The 17,936-nt window shown below is 50.0% G+C and overlaps 1 protein-coding gene across 2 annotated transcripts in view; it reads right to left on the bottom strand.

Annotated features, from left to right (window-relative positions):
* Window positions 1–17,936, bottom strand: part of LOC119388316 (amyloid beta A4 precursor protein-binding family B member 1-interacting protein) — a 254,968-nt gene that overhangs the window by 65,724 nt on the left and 171,308 nt on the right. For both annotated transcript variants that reach the window (XM_037656020.2, XM_049413910.1), the window contains one exon: window positions 17,615–17,689. In XM_037656020.2, the coding sequence (XP_037511948.1) occupies window positions 17,615–17,689 (75 nt within the window). The remainder of the gene's footprint in view (window positions 1–17,614; window positions 17,690–17,936) is intronic.

Raw genomic sequence — 17,936 nt, 5'->3', positions numbered from 1 at the left:
GGTTTCACCGAACGTGCAGGCCGAGCACGCAGAACCAACTGGCTACACTGGGATCGGGCAGAAATAACAGAAAGGGAAAAGAACTGGACTTATCTTTAATCTCTGACAATACAGACAACGGCGCACACGCTTAAACGTAATGACAGCAACTTCCCACACTTCTATGTATGTTGCTACATAATATTTTAAAACATACATAACCGGACTGTTTGTACATTCATTTTTCGTTGTGAACAAGGCTCCCATGCGGGAGCTGGAACGTCTTGCTTTTATGTGAACATTCGGGGTCGCTGTCCATTTTAACCCCATGGGCTTGAAATAACAATAAAAGAAAGACAAGCGGCATCGTATTCTTGCAAAACAGGGTAGGGGTAAAAGTGAAAACTCATGCCCGGCTCCTTCGCATATGTAGCGAACTGTGGCACGGAGCAGAAAAGCACCATGCCCCCAATAACTTTTACTGCCCTTTTCCACATTGTGTAGACTCTAGGGGTCCGTACACATGAAGTGAGAGCAAAACAACGCTGTTCAAAAGGGAAAGTGCCGCGAAATCGCAGTTAAAAACAACGCATTCAACCGTCCGCTTCCCTTCGCGAGAGCAAGGTGAGATCATGTGATCCAACATTTTGGCAGTGGCGGTCGTGGCAGCAGGAAGTCGAGTCCACTGAGCAACGTTCTTCCTTTGCGCAGGTGCTGACTTGTGCATATCGTGACAGTTGTCTGGTTCGGCTCTTCGGGCTATCGGGATATTCTCTGGATTTCTCGACCCGTCTACTTGGAATATCTGGTCAAGCAACGTCACTACCCTGTCGCTACAGCCACAAAGAACGAACTTTCTGCGCAAGCACGGACTGCGAGGACACCTACCGGAGACACTACTTAGGCTCAACACTGTGCTCGTGTAGCCACATTTTGGCAGTGGCGGTCGTGGCAGCAGGAAGTCGAGTCCACTGAGCAACGTTCTTCCTTTGCGCAGGTGCTGACTTGTGCATATCGTGACAGTTGTCTGGTTCGGCTCTTCGGGCTATCGGGATATTCTCTGGATTTCTCGACCCGTCTACTTGGAATATCTGGTCAAGCAACGTCACTACCCTGTCGCTACAGCCACAAAGAACGAACTTTCTGCGCAAGCACAGACTGCGAGGACACCTACCGGAGACACTACTTAGGCTCAACACTGTGCTCGTGTAGCCACATTTTGGCAGTGGCGGTCGTGGCAGCAGGAAGTCGAGTCCACTGAGCAACGTTCTTCCTTTGCGCAGGTTGGTTGTGCATTAATTGCACCGCTGATTTTTGCTTCTACTTTTGTTGTCGCGACTGCTGCTGCCAGTGGTTATTGTGCTGTAGTCACTGTTACGTTTATATGATGCCGTCAAATGCTGAGCTGTCACGCGAAGTGCAACAGCTTCGAGCCGAAATTGAACAGCTTCGTGAAAGTGTCTCTGCCATCAGCACTTTTTATGAAGAAATGAAAAAGAAGCATGAGCTCACCTCAGCCGAAAACAAGTCTCTTCAAAAATCAAATGATGAACTGGCTGCTAAACTGGCTGACATGGAACAGCGTTCGCGAATTAACAACGTTGAGATAAAGGGTGTGCCATTAAAAAAGGGGGAGGATTGCGCCACCATTCTTCAGAAAATGGGTGATGTAATTGACTGTCCCATAAAAAAGGATGATATCGACGCTGTGCATCGCGTGCCAGCAAAAAAGGACACGAACATAATCGCGAGATTTTGTTCTCGGGTCAAGAAGGATGAATTTTTGCGTAAAGCACGCAGGGCACGTCTAACAACCGAGTCACTCGGTTTTGCTCAGTCACAAGGTGCCAATGTGTACGTTAATGACCACCTCACACCCAACAACAAAAGATTGTTTGCACAAGCGCTCTCACTAAAGAGAGAAAAGCAATGGAAGTTTCTGTGGGTGGACAATGGTCGCATCAAGGTGCGAAAAACTGAGGACAGCCGAGTTCACGTCATCGCCAGCGTGCAGGACCTCTCAGTAATGAGAGAGTAGCCACTGTTAATGACCAAAGCGACTGTTACCTAAAGAGAAAGATGGCAGACAAAGATTACGTGACACTCGAAAAATTAGGCGCATTACTTTCCACGAAAAAGAATGGCTTGTCCTTCCTTCATCTCAACGCACAATCTGCACGAAATAAAGAAGACCAAATAACCGCCCTTATTTCAACTATACGCTCTGAACCTCATGTTCTTATGATGACGGAAACATGGTACAGGGATGAATCTGAGGTTCTAAGATCACCCGGCTATGAAACCTTCTTTTTGAATCGCCCAACAAAAATAGGAGGTGGTGTTTTGATGATGGCTAAAAATTCAGTAAAATGTAGGCTGGTTCACGAGTTTTCGCATGTCACTAATGATTATGAAATATTGACTGTACAAAGTGACGGTTTTGTTTATGGTGTGTTATACCGCCCTCCTAGTGGTAACAAGTCGAACTTCTTAGTATTCTTAGATACATACTTGCGATGGGTTGGAGACACTGGTAGTACACTAGTTCTTGCAGGTGATCTCAATATCGACGTTGCAAAGCCATCAGAAAGTCAGTTAGAACTTTGTCAAGTTATTGAATCCAATGGGTTTTCTAATGTTATCACCATCCCAACCCGCATTGACAAAAACACTGCGACATTAATAGATGTGTTCATTACTAACATAGAAGCTTCGAAATGTTTGTCCGGCGTACTAAGCGCACCCATCAGTGACCACCTTCCTATTTTTATGCTGATAAACGAAACCGTAAATTGTGCGCCAGCCCAACTCAGAGAACCGATAGTTATTCAAGATATTAATGAATATACACTGGCTGCATTTCGCAAGGAGATATCGTTAACCGATTGGTCAGGCGTGTATTGCGAGCAAGAACCTGAAGCCGCCTATGATATTTTCCATGACAAACTGATAAGGGTGTACAAGAAATGCTTTCCGTACAAACAGCTCAAGCATACGCGCAAAGCCAAAAAACCGTGGCTGACTAAAAGTTGTCTTAATGAAATAAAACGTAAAAATAAATTGTTCGAAAACTTCCTGAAAAACAAGAACGAAGAAACGCTTAAACGTTTCAAAGCCCAGCGAAATAAAGTAAACAGCCTGTTGCGTTACAAAAGAGAACGTACTTAAACAGCATCTTCAACAAAGATGTAATGAATAAACAAGACTTAGCTTGGTCTAGACTAAACAAATTTCTTGGCCGTAACGGTGATGACTTCAGGCCTACTGAGCTTGTGATAGACGGTGACGTTATTTGTAAGGATGATTTAGCAAACTTATTCAATGACTATTTTGTATCTCTAGCAAAGGAACAGTACAATTCAGCTTGTACCACATATTTGTCTGACAGTATCTCTGAGAGCGCGTTTTTGGCGCCAACAACAGCTGGTGAACTTTCACATGCTTTTTCGTCTGTGAAAAACAGCACGTGTTGTGACGCATATGACATACAGATTAAGCCCATCAAACACGTATTAGATATCATTGCTGAATTATTAGAGCATATCTTTAATCTTGCTTTTTCCACCGGAATTTTCCCACAAAAGTTGCAAGTTGCAAAAGTGGTTGTGCTGTACAAAGGAGGAGATAAAAATGCACTAAACAATTACCGACCAATATCTATACTTCCAGTAATTTCAAAAGGTCTGGAAAAACTAATTCAAAAGCGTATGGTTTCTTTCCTAGATAAGCACCACATCATCACTCCTTCGCAGTTTGGTTTTATCAAAGGCCGTACGACTGAACATGCTCTTTTAGAACAGAAAGAATTTATACTAAATGCTTTTGAACGCGAACTACACACTTTAGGCATCTTCGTAGACTATTCAAAGGCGTTCGACACAATAAATCACATTACGCTGCTAAAGAAATGTGCACACTATGGATTTCGAGGTGTTTTCTTACAACTCATTGAATCATACCTAATGTATCGGCAGCAGGAAGTAGTCGTCGGCAATTGTACCTCCAATTTACTAAAAATTTCAGCGGGTGTACCACAAGGTAGCATATTAGGGCCTCTGCTTTTTTGTATATACATAAATGATATTGTAAAAATTGACACGTCTGTAAAATGTATTATATACGCTGATGATACAACCTTGCTTCTTGCTGCTGAAAATTATACAAACTTAATTAATGACGCAAATGAGGTACTGGCGAAGTTGGCCACGTGGACATGCGTTAACTGTTTAAAACTTAACACATCAAAAACAAAGCTGTATATTTCAGGCCGAAAAATAAACAAACCCCTTGTCATGTCCCATTAAAACTTGGCAGTTCAGAACTTGAGATAGTACAGCGTATTAAGTGTCTGGGAATAATTTTCGATCAACACATGTCTTGGAACGCACACACTGAAAAACTATGTGGCACTATATCAAGGATTTCGGGCATATTATCCCGGGTGCGTTTCTCGCTACCTAAGGCAGTTAAACTTCTCATCTATAAATCCCTGTTTTTATCTCACGTCAACTACTGTCATCTGGTTTGGGGTACGACAACTCTAACAAATATCCGCAAACTGCACGTCATACAGAAAAGGGCTGTTCGTGCCGTTGCAAATGCTCCATATCGCAGTCACACCACTCCCATATTTCACGACATGAAGCTGCTACCTCTACCTGAATACTACCGCGCAATGCTTGTGAAACGCTACCAGGCAGGATTAAAAGGCGACAACCTTTTAGGAACCATTGCCAACCTAAACCACCGCAAAGTTCTTTATAACACGCGTTTCAATCACACATGGTTTATCCCACGCACGCGCACTAACTACGGCAAAGAAATGCTGCGCTTCCTCTTGCCGTTTCACTTGAATGCCATATCGTCTTCCATTTGAGTGACTGTTCTGATTGTAAGTGTAGTAAGCGTATGGGCACATGCCCCATATTTTTTACTTTGGTGCTAATCTTGCGATCTTCTTTTCTTGCATCGTTACACTCTCTTATTGATATCGTATGTGTAAGGAAATAATTACGGTCATTTCTTTGAGTTTATTACTTTTCAATCTTTATGCTTTATTATGCTTATGCTTTATTATGCTTATGCTTATTATGCTTTATGCTTTATGCTTACTCAAATTTTTGTACATTGTCACTGCAATAAAAGTGTTGCCTATGCTGCCCATTTGTAAGGGGTCGTGGTCCCAGTCAAGCCCATTAGAGGCTTTTTGACCACGGCCCTCAGCATCCCGAATGTTGAAATACATAAAGTTCAAAGTTCAACCCTGCACGTCACAGCGATTGCAGCGCCCGCATCTCCAGTGGTGGGCCTCGTGCCCAATATTGCGCACACGTGTCTCGGGCCCCGATTGGCTGCAGCCAAAGCAGTTAACTTTTCTAAGCGGAGAAAATCAATCCTGGAGCGATCCGGACAAGCGGCCGCGGGTTTTCTGCTTTTGCAGACAATCCGTGCCCGCTTTCCGGATCTACCTCTCCACTTTCCGGATCCACGCTCGTTGTAAGCGTGCCTTTAGTGCTGCTACCACGTTGGTATCTCGCTACCCGCAGACACCTGATGTGCAGATGCGGCGTGTGATGCCTTCGTTAAATATAAAATGCAGTATGTAAATTAATTCCTAATGGGATTCAACCTCGCTACGCTGCCACTCGATAGTTTTCACGAAGCGACAGTCACACCAGAATATCACAGCCTAGAGAGTAGAAGCCGCACGCTCAGGGCACGGCAGCACATTTTTGCGGGGTCACGCATATTTACAACAGTCCAGAGGAAATTATGGCAGCATCAAGGGAGCCTTCGTTAGAAAGGTGCATAGAATAAACACACTTGGGTGTGTCTGTGTGTTGTGGGAGAGCACGCGCGCCCATTTTCTTTCCTTAAGGCAGGCGCGATCGGGACTGACAGCGGGAGCGAAGGAACCACTAGGAGAGGAGCACAGTCGCCCTTTCCGGACAACCCCTTCTTTCCCGCTACTCCTCGCGCTAATCCTCGCATCCCGGCTCGCGGGAAAGGGAACTCACCCTGCGAGGGAATCAACCCTCACGGTGGGGAGGGACACGGGAGGTGAACAAAACAACCGAGCAGACAGGCAGGGAGTCTCTCGTGCCCTGCTGACCTACGAGGGAACATCTCACCGCTCCGAGACCCGCGAGCCGATCATCGACCGAAGGTGTAAGCCATACCCTTTGTTTTTCTACGAGAGCGGACTACCCCTCTACGCGACATTTACGCGTTATTGCTAACGTAGCAATAAAGTGTTGTTTGTTGTGCTAGCCTGTTGCCTTATTCGCCCGAACCCGTCGTAGCTGCGATGACGCGCGCTACGGGAAGGGGACGTTGACACGGTACGACTATTTGCGGCTGGGACCGGAGCTAGGCTTCTGCACCAGCCGTACATAGAGCGGACCCCCGCATCTGGCGCCCAACGTTAACGAATTTGGCAACGCGGCTAGTTTTCTGGACGCGAGCGACTACCGACGCTCCGTCAACATAGGACAACGGGCATGTCTGAATTCCAGGATTTGTTCATGTTGTCTGATGTCGCGTCGCAGAATGTCGATCTTATGGCTAACGCGGGGGCATTGTTCGGACTTTCCGACAGCGTAAATTTTGGTTGTTTCACGCGGGACAACCAAGGTGTTGCAGCGACCGCGTTAGGAGAGATTAGGCCTACGACGGAGAGCGCCACGCCGGGCACCCCGTCACCTCGCGACGCGAACAGCGAGATGCCACCACATGTTGCTTCGGCACAAGCCGCAGATGTGGTCGCGTCTTCGGGCAATAGTGTGCCCTCGAGCGAGGTACTCTTGCAGAATGCGCTGTCAGTTATGCAGAGCTTAGCCAGCGCGTTGCAAAACACAGCGCAGCCTCCTTCGCAAAGTGCGGGACCACGTGTCAAGGTAGACATGCCTACCTACAGTGGCTACCACGACTGCAGGAGTGCGAATGAGTATCTCGACCGATTGCTCTACTGTCAGCAAGCAATGGGGCTTCCCGACGCCGAACTTCTCGCGCGTGTGGTCCCGGTGTCGCTGACAGAGCAAGCGGCCCGATGGTTCCGACTGACCGGACAGCGCGCCCGCACGGTAGAAGAGTTCCGCGAGAGCTTCCGCGACGAATTCCTTCCGGCGAATTACGAGTGGCGTTTGAGGAGGGAGTTGGAGCTACGCACCCAGCATCCGGACGAATCCTTGCTGGAGTACGTACGGGCGATGGACGAACTGTATCGCCTCGCTAACCCTCTCGCCACCAACGCGGAGAAAGTCGAGCGCGTTACACGGCAAGCGCACCCGACTTTTGCGGCTCACTTCAGGGGATGCAAGTTCGCAGACCTAGAAGAGCTCGCCGCCGAAGCGAAGCGCATACAAGGGGACATCCTCGCGGCGCGAGCGTACCGCCCGCCTCCACCCGCAGCGCAGTCACTCGAGCCTCGCTGCGCGTGGAACGGTGGCGCGGTCAGTTCAGAGGCGTTTAGGGGTAACGCGTCAGCATCGTTCGCTGATGAGCACGTACCGCGCGGTTGGGAACTGTCAGACCGCGCTTTGGACCCCTACGCTTACGCGCTTCGTACGGCCCGTGCTGAGCCTGCACGTGACGTTCCGCGGCAGGAGCACGTGGTCGAGACGAGCCCAGACGAGCGGCGCAACGCGGAGCGAGGCCCGCCGGATCGTGGCGACGAGCGCCCGGGCCGGCGTGGTTTCCGCGGTCCTTGCTACCGGTGCGGCGCACCGGGGCACATCGCCCGCGAATGCGGCCGCACGCCGGATCAGGAGCGAACACGCGGTTCGGGAAACGGTCGACGCCGCCGGTGAACCACGTCGGGCACCGCGCGGCGATCAATAGTCCTACCGATGCGCTCGGATCACTAGCACCTACAGTCTGCCGCGCAGGTAATGCCGTAGACTCGCCCGCACCGTTAATCGAGTTAACGATAGCTCGAAAGAAGTTTGTAGCACTTTTGGATACTGGGGCAAGCGCTTCATTATTTGGGGACGAGGTGTTGCACCATCTCTGCGAGAACAATATCCGCTTGAGACAAAGCAACACCACCTTCCGCCTTGCTTCGGGCACAGCGCAATCGAGCGGTGCGGCTAGACTTGTGATCCGCTGGGAAAGACGCGTGAGGCGACAACGCTTTGTCCATCTTCCCAGGTTGTCAATGCCTCTAATCCTGGGTCGAGACTTTCTCGCCAAGTCAGGGATTGTCATTGACATTACAAGAGGAGGTTACCGAGAGCGCGACGGTGACGCGCCAAAGCTTTTCTCGAAAGCACCCGCATTGACAACTGCATGCCAATCGCAGGGAGCAGCGCGAGTGAGAGAGGAGGAAAGCGCGCGGAGTAAGCTAGTAACCCCGCCAGAGCAATGTGCCGCAGTACAGGGAAGGTCAGTGCACCCGCTTTTGGCAGAAGCACACAGCATGCCAGAAAGGGAAAAGGTGCAGCTGTCGTCGCTGTTGTACGAGTACGACGCGATTTTCACTGACCGCCCGGGCCGCACTACGCTGGTCAAGCACACAATCGACACGGGTGACGCACGACCTTGGAAATGCAATCCCCGACCGATTAGCTTGGCTAAGCGGAAAGCACTTGACGCCGCCTTGGACAAACTCATCGACACAGGCGTGGTCGAAAGGTCAAACAGCCCATGGGGTTTCCCGGTGGTTCTAGTTCCAAAGAAGGATGATACATATCGCCTTTGTGTAGACTACCGCAGGCTGAATGAGGTTACGAAGAAGGACGCATACCCTCTTCCATCCATTTCATCGTTAGTATCCAACCTAGGCGGGGCGAAGTACTTTACGACGCTCGATGCTAGTCGTGGATATTTTCAGGTCGAAATGGACGAGCGGGACAGAGAGAAGTCAGCTTTCACATGCCACAGGGGACTTTTTCAATTAAGAGAATGTCTTTTGGCTTGGTGGGGGCTCCCGCTACTTATCAGAGGCTAATGGACCAAGTTCTGGGAGATGCAAAGTGGCAGCACGCCCTCGCATATCTAGACGACATAGTGGTTTACTCGAAAACGTTCGATGAGCACTTGCGCCACTTAAGAGACGTTCTAGAAAGGCTGAGCTCTGCGGGCATCACTCTGAACCCGAACAAAGCTCAGATAGCAGGCGACCCGAATAACATTGTTGGGATTCACGCTTGACGAGGGTCGCATTTTGCCGAATAAGGGTAAGCTTGAAGCGATAGTCAGCTATCCGTCGCCGAAAGACATCGGCGAGCTGAGGCGCTTTCTGGGGATGGCGAACTTCTATCGCCAATTCATTCCAGACTGTGCGGCAGTGCAGGCGCCTTTGACAAAGCTCTTGAGGAAAGGCGAGCGTTGGGCTTGGGGTCAAGAGCAGGAGGCCGCACTGCGTCGCCTCACTAAGTTGCTGGCTAACACGGCTGAACTGCAGCTACCCGATTTGAACAGGGAGTTTGTGATTCAAACAGACGCAAGCGACCTGGGGTTAGGAGCAATTTTGCTTCAGGAGCATGGAGGTGCCCTCCGACCGATTGCGTTCGCGAGCCGTTCGTTAACGCCGGCGGAGAGGAACTACTCGGTAACAGAGAAAGAGTGTCTCGCGATAGTTTTCGCTCTCCGTAAGTTTGACTATTACATCGACGGAGTGGCGTTTGTTATTGAGACGGACCACATGGCGCTCACGTGGTTGAGGCGCTTGAACGAACCAAGCGGCCGCCTGGCTCGTTGGGCATTGCTTCTGCAGCGTTACGACTTCACCGTACGCTACCGCAAGGGCAAGAACAATGCCGCGGCCGACGCACTATCGCGTGCTCCAGTCCGTCACGAGACTGACCCGGAACGGACTGTGAGCGAGACACTCGAAGTAGCGCTAACGGAAACAGTAGAACAAACGTCAGTTCAAGGCACGAGCGTGAACCACGTAGAGGCTGTTGTTAGCGCGGGGATTGTTTTCAGCAGAAGGGAGCTGTTAGAAGCTCAGCAGAAAGATCCGTTTTGTCGAAAGGTGTTCGACGGGCTCCGGGAGCCGGGTGGCGAGGCCACCGCGCACAGGGGGGCAGCTGGTATTGCTGTCGGTGCGGAGCGCTCGGCAACAGCTGGTAATGCTGTGAGCGCGCTGGATTCTTATCTGCTGGATTCTGATGGTGTCTTGCTAAGGTACATCCCATCCGACGATGACACAAGTGAGTCATTCAAGGTCGTGATACCGCGCAAGTTGAGAGGAGCACTGCTTCGCTACTTTCATGACTCGTGCATTGCTGGGCATGCGAGCGGCCCTAAGACTTATGCTAAGTTGTGTCGCCTCGCTACCTGGCCAGGCATGAAGCGGGATGTGATTCGTTACGCCCGTTCATGCCACGTGTGCCAAAGCGTCAAGCCCTGAGGCGGACGACCGCCCGGCCTCATGCAGCCGATCAACAGCCAGACTCCCTGGCAAATCGCGGCATGTGACGTAATGGGACCGTACCCCACAACTCCTAGCAGAAACAAATTCTTGCTGGTGATCACGGATCACTTCACTAAGTGGGTAGAACTTTTCCCCCTTAGAAAGCTGACGGCTCGTGTGATCTTGGATAAGTTGATGGAGGTTTTCACCAGGTTTGGTTTCCCTGAGCAGTTGATAACAGACAACGCGTCTTATTTTACTGCGAAGGTGTTTGTTGACACGTGCGCCGCGCTTGGCATTAAGCACAAGAAAACAACCACCTACCATGCTCAGTCGAACCCCACGGAACGAGTTAATCGCAACATCAAGCACATGCTTGTCGCGTTCTCTGAAAGGCACAAGGACTGGGATACCTACCTTCCAGAGATCGGGTTTGCGTTGCGATCGACTGTGAACCGCTCGACTGGGTATGCGCCTTCTTTTCTAAACCTGGGAAGAGAACTGCCGAATCCGATGGAGACTGTACTCGCGGATCGCAGTGGAGTGCCAGTGGCGTCATCAGCACGAGCTGAATACGCAGCGCAGTTGCGCGAGAAGCTAGCGGAAGTTTTACGTAAAGCACGCAGTAATCTCGGCACTGCTAGGGCACAACAGAAGGCGCAGTACGACCGCTCGCATCGGAACGTACACTACGAAGTGGGCGATCTGGTGCTGCGACTGCCATCATGTTCTTAGCGACGCTAGCAAACAGTTTGCAGCCTCGCTGGCACCGAAATGGTCCGGGCCGTACCGAGTGCGAGAGAAGGTTTCCTCGCTTGTTTATCGGCTCGCGAACATGAAAGGCAAACCGAGCGGCGGACCAGTGCACGTATGCGACTTGAAACGTTACGTGTCACGGGAGGAGCATGGGGACGACTATCAGTCCCCCTCCGAGCCGCAGCCGGCGGCTGAGAACGCTCGAAACCGAGTGAAGAGCCCTGAGCCGCGGTACTTCTTGCGAAACAGGCGGAGACAACTCTGCATGTTGGATAAGCAAAAGGGAAATAGGTGCCGCCGGGACGGCTCGGAGAGGAGACCGCCTCCTCACGGCGAGCCCACACTCACATTCAGTCGTTGTCGCAGCCCCACCACCACCGGCAAACATCGCCATGGACGCCTGACTGGAGGTCAACTGGTACATCCCACTGCCACTTCCACGCTACCCCATCGCCTCACCGCCCGGCCTCCACACAAGAGGCCCGAAGACCAATGCCAACCCAACTGGGAGAGCCAGCTGCCTGGGGGCCGCAGCCACCAGGACGTGCCAGGGTTGTGTGGACACCCCGATGGCCTATGCTCCCTCAAGGCCACGGCGCAGCACGCCGAAAACCCCGAGCCCCGCCAGACCGGAGGAGCCCGAACCATGCTGGAGAGGCCGCCTGGAATGAAACGCTTCGCTGACTCGCTCCTCTCAATCACCACCAACGACCAGAGAGGCGGGGCCCAAGGAGACGCGGTCCGGACCACGGGGCTGCAGGAGCAGGCCAGACCTACCGCAGCAGTGACGGCGGAGGCGACGACTGGGGAAGCCATGACGCAAGGTGGCACGGCAGCGAAGACCGCAACGAGGCCGGTGGTGGCTACTTCGGAGGCAGCGGCGACGCCAGTGGGGGCACCGGCGACACCCACGGCAGAGGGCCGACCGCAGGAGGGCACGGACCTGGACCGATCCGTCCTAGCCTTTCTCGATGAGGAATAACAAAATATTACCTCATGGTGCAGTCTCTGTCGTCCGAGGGCTTTCTTAAGGGGAGGAGGATGTGGGAGAGCACGCGCGCCCATTTCCTTTCCTTAAGGCAGGCGCGATCGGGAACTGACAGCGGGAGCGAAGGAACCACTAGGAGAGGAGCACAGTCGCCCTTTCCGGACAACCCCTTCTTTCCCGCTACTCCTCGCGCTAATCCTCGCATCCCGGCTCGCGGGAAAGGGAACTCGCCCTGCGAGGGAATCAACCCTCGCGGTGGGGAGGGACACGGGAGGTGAACAAAACCTGCCGACAGGCAGGGAGTCTCTCGTGCCCTGCTGACCTGCGAAGGAACATCTCACCGCCCCGAGACCCGCGAGCCGATCATCGACCGAAGGTGTAAGCCATACCCTTTGTTTTCTGCGAGAGCGGACTATCCCTCTACGCGACATTTACGCGTTATTGCTAACGTAGCAATAAAGTGTTGTTTGTTGTGCTAGCCTGTTGCCTTATTCGCCCGAACCCGTCGTAGCTGCGATGACGCGCGCTACGGGAAGGGGACGTTGACACGGTACGACTATTTGCGGCTGGGACCGGAGCTAGGCTTCTGCACCAGCCGTACGTAGAGCGGACCCCCCTCAGTGTTCTGCAAACGTCGTATTTTCTTGGTATTCCTGGCACTCCTTAAGATTATGTTGTCAACTGAGTATTTTTTCCCCAATGGAGCTGACGTGGGCATCAAAATCCTTGCTTTTGAGGCTGTTTTGGAGGAGTTCGGCACAATTTTTGCGATTTTTATGCTTTTGGAGCAGCTTGGCGCAGGAAAACCGAATCGTATCAAAAATGCGCAATATGCGCAGCTGTTTCACCCCTGCATGAGGCGCAAACGGCTTTACAGGGGGTGATAGCACCCCCCAAGAGCTGTTGGAGATCAATTCGTGCACTGTGCTTGCACTGCCACAACAGTACCTCTCATTGCGGCATCGACCACACACTGATCCAATGCACGGCTGGTCTGTCCACCGCTACCTGAAAAATCCGGCAGATCCCACGCACTGTGAGAATCGATGTAATGCGAAGCAGCCAGCAGAGCTGGATACATCGCCTTGTTTCTCTTAGAGGAAAATGAAGTCATTCACGTGATGACATATAGTTCACGATATATCCCATGTTTGTCATGCATGCATGAATGTACAATATTTTATCTGATGAAGCGTATATTCTGGTATATACAACGCATGACCTGTCATTTATGTTCGTCATACAGTCCCATCACGCAATACCAGTTTTTGTTTATATCAAACTAGGGAAACGGACGCGAGCGCACCATGAGCGTGGCATGTAAATCAAGCCCTCCACAACATGCATGTCATACTTGATCAAAGACAGCAAAAGGATGGGACATGAGAAAGAGGCAGACGCATACACCGCTGCAACTAACAACTGTGACTTTATTGAAGAAAAGCATTCAACCAAGAAGCCTCACAATGCATGTGCAGCACGTCTGCATCACCTACAACGTCATCCCGGAGAAAGAGAGTACACAATCATCTTTCTTGCCATCATGGCAACACACTAAATTCCTTGTCAATGAGGCGAATTGACGGTGTGCTTATACATTTAGCTCCGCTTTTCCTAATGTAGTATGCCTCTGCAATTTCACATTCTTCATTGCTCTTTCCTCTTCCCGGATAAGTGACATTACTGAAAAGCGGGTGGCAACTGCAACAGTGACGTGCAAGATTAGCCCCATCATTTGAAACCAAAGAAGCGGAATGCACACGCAATCTAGTATCAATACATCGGCCGGTTTGGCCGATGTACACTCAAACCTTGATATAACGAATCATCGGTTATAACGAAGTAAATGAAGACTAGTCTTGTCATAGCTACAGTGTTACAAATAAACGTTTATAACGAATTTTCGGATATAACGAAGTTATTTTCGTGGCAGATGTGACTTTGTTATAATGAGGTATGAGTGTATACGTAATCACAGGTCAACGGAATGTTATGCACAACACGTGTGGCACATTTCGTGAAACAACGCTCGTGTTTCGTAGTGCATACCGGATTGCTAGTCTTTCCACGAGCCGCACGTGAGCATAGGCTAGCAAGTTTGCAGGGAGCTGAAAGAACAATACATACGCCCTGTCGCCCGGCAACCTTTCTGATATTATGTGAAACTTTATGTACGTAAGGTAGGATTTCAAACGGTGTCTCCCAAATGTGTTGTGCTGGCAGACCAGTGCTATCTTGTGGCCTCTTAATCTTTTGGAGTACAGATTCTGCCACCGCATACAGCAGATCCCTAGGGTAACCAGCAGCTTCCACCCTCTCGAACTGGTTGTCTAAGCTGGTCTTCATAACATGAGGGCAACTTTTTTTCAGCACATTTAAAAACAGTTTGAAATAATGCCTCTTTTAACGATCTTTGAATGTGCTGACCCAAACGGCAAAAGAGCTTTCTTACTCCAAGGCATAAAACACCAACAAAGATAGTCATCACCATGGAAGGTTAATTGAAGCTCTAAAAATCTGATGGAGCGGTTGCATGAAACCCGAGCGTTGTTTCACGAAATGTGCCACATGTGTGGTGTATATCATTCCGTTGACCTATGATAAGGTATACATCGGCCAAACCGGCCGATGTATTATTACTAGATTGCGTGAGCATTATGCTCTTTTTAGTTCAAATGATGGGGCTAATCGTGCACGTCACTGTCGTGAATGCGGTTGCCACCCGCTTTTCAGTAATGTCACTTGTCTGGGAAGAGGAAAGGGCAAAGAAGAACGTGAAATTGCAGAGGCGTACTACATTAGGAAAAGCGGAGCTAAATGTATAAGCACACCGTCAATTCGCCTCATTGACAAGGAATTTAGTGTGGTGCCATGATGGCAAGAAAGATGATTGTGTACTCTCTTTCTCCGGGTGACGTTGTAGGTGATGCAGACATGCTGCACATGCATTGTGAGGTTTCTTGGTTGAATGCTTTTCTTCAATAAAGTCACAGTTAGTTCCAGCGTGTTTGCGTCTGCCTCTTTCTCGTGTCCCATTCTTTTGCTGGCTTTCGTCAAGTGTCATGAACCAACTGGCCCAGATCTCAACTCTTCTGCAATGCATGTCATAATTTTCACACTACCAACTGTCATTTATGTTTGTCATACAGTCACGTCACGAAATACCAATTTTGGGGTATACCAAGCTAGCAAACCGGCCGCGAGCGAACCATGAGCATGGCATGTAAATTATGCTGTACATGAAATGCATGTCATGATTGTCATGTTACCACCTGTCATTTATGTTTGTCATACAGGTATGTCATGCAATACCAGTCTGAGCACCAGAAGTACCCGAAAAAGGAGGGGCACATTGACAAAAATGGCAAAATTTGTGTTTTGAGAAAAACGAGTTTTAAAGTCAAAATTGCATGTTTATTTATCAAAGATGTCATTGAATGCGACGAAATTTGTACACAAGAAAGAACAATCCTCCTTGTAGTGGCCACTGCCATTAAAATGTGCCAGCACCATAGGTTTGGAAAAATTAGGAAAAATTTTGCAGCGCAAAATAACGCAAGGACGAGAAGGGAGGACACAACACGTGCGCTAACTTTCAACAGCTCTTTCGAGCTGACTCCTCGACAAGAGATTTTTTCTTCAGTGCACGCCGACGAGCCCTTGCTTCTCCTGTTAGTTTTTGAGACATTTCTTTCTGGGAGGCACTCACATATTCGAATGCCCCGGCAAACTCGTCGGACGCATCAGCGTCACTGCCACTACGCCTTGCGGCAGCAGACGATCTTTTCGTGGTTTGAGTGTTCGGCTTTGATTTGCACCGGCGCGCTCGAAATTTGTGTGCCGCATGAAACTTCACAGGCCGGTGACCGCGCTTCCTACGGCTTTCTTCATCCATAACGGATAAGCACTCGAGAAAAGCGTTGTTCAGCTGCGCTGCTCGACGAGACACGGATCCTGCAAGTAGGCTTCACAGCACACACAGGCGCGCAGCGGCCAATGGCGGCTCCCGATCCGTACCACGTGATTTAAAGCCAGTCGCGACGCTCGAAAAAGGCGGCAAAAGCGTGCTTCTCTTTATTATTTCTCGTGCTGCAGCAGCGCGGGAAACCGTCGTTATTTGAAGAGTGAGGCTCGGCTCTTCGCCTCATGCGGTCGACAATGGCGAGCGGCGGCGCGTTATCAGCGGCAAGGTGCTCGAAGATGACACACTTTCGGCCTTTTGACAGCCACCTTGTGCTCTTTAGACGCAATTTTAAAGCATTTCCAGTTGAGTCTCGACATAGATTTTTTTTTTTCAGAACAGTAGAGGTACTAATCTTAACAAAACAGGTGAAAAGAAAAAATCGATAATTTTTTAGAAAACTCGCATTTTTCGACCCGCATCTCCCCTTAAGCAACGCACATTCTACAACCGCTATAGTGTGCCCTCAGGAACAGTCGTCCAGAGAGCTGGCAGCCCACGCTCGTACGCACTTGCATGTCACGATGGACACATCGTGCGCAACTATCATGTACACGGCCTTCCGCTCTTACAACCACCAGTGCGAAGGAGCCACACGGAGTGTCATCCACCACAAAGATATTCGGAGCCAAGCCACTGAACTGGCTCAATAAAGAAAAGCAGATGCGACATTGTGCACACCATTGCATGGTGTCTACACAAGCGAGGGTTTTTTGGAAGAAAGCCTCTTTCCACACCCGTATCGGTTCAGGACCCCCTTGAATCACATTTAACAACAAAAAGAACTCGGGAGACCTGGCCCTATCAGTTTTCTTTCTTGCTTCTGCATTGCGCAATGCCCCTTTCCCCATGCTGAGCAGTGCAACACTTTAGTTGCCACAGGCAACAACAACGGTCACGTGTTCAAATCCAGGCAGCAAAAGTGAAATGTGGCAACGTCAAATCACCTCGATAGAAACTGCTGTATAGAAACAGCTGACCACCGACAAGCCCACGGTCAAGAGAGAATCGGTTATTGGAAAATGGCGCATACAAGCACGCATGTGGCTCTCCGAGGGCCTCATTTGTGTACACGCACATTTCTGTTGACTCGGAGGTGCCGGATTGTGTTGCGTTCACACCTAGAATGCCAACTGTTCAGCCCTTTTGTGTGGCACCTCCTGTAACTTGTGTGTGTGTGTGTCTATACATGTTCGGGCCCAATAAAGAGGAGGGGTACCTTTCGTCTGAGCAAGCAGCGCACACGCATCGGTTCGTCTCTGTGTGCCCGTGCTCCCGTGGCACCAAACATGCGACCTCAATGACATTTGTGAAGAAATATACAAGCTTTGTCTCGAAGTTGTTTCAAATACTATACTAAACATCTTGTGATAGAATGGGTGCGGTTATCCCACACAGGTAGCAAGTGCAAGCCTCACAAGGAATGAAACACTTGACACTTATGGAGAATTACGGTTAGGTAGCAGACCCACTAGGTATGATTCTTCCAGCATTTCAATGCAGCAGAACAACACTCGAGATGACCATCCCCTCCTTCTCAACCAAAATTGTATCATACGAGAAAGGTACGTACGTCAATCAGTGCCAACTTGGCATCGTCATCCAGCTGGGCGCCATGTTCCGATGAACTCCCACCCAGCAGGTAGTTCTGCGGATGTAGTACAGACATGCATGGCAGTGAGGCAAAGTACTACAGTGCAGTCCACTTACAACGATACCACATATAACGATATATCGGTTATAACGATCGGTCGAGTTAAGTGTGTCATTTTATGCATTAAGTCTATGAGGAAAAAAAGCCATATATAATGATATGTTATTGGCCGCATATCGGATATAACGATCAAAATTTGCCATCTGGGCGGCATTTTCTGTGTACAATAATCGTTACATTT

Source organism: Rhipicephalus sanguineus, chromosome 3 (assembly GCF_013339695.2).
Source record: "Rhipicephalus sanguineus isolate Rsan-2018 chromosome 3, BIME_Rsan_1.4, whole genome shotgun sequence".
Taxonomy (NCBI): domain Eukaryota; kingdom Metazoa; phylum Arthropoda; class Arachnida; order Ixodida; family Ixodidae; genus Rhipicephalus; species Rhipicephalus sanguineus.
This window is presented reverse-complemented; position numbering and strand designations above follow the sequence as displayed.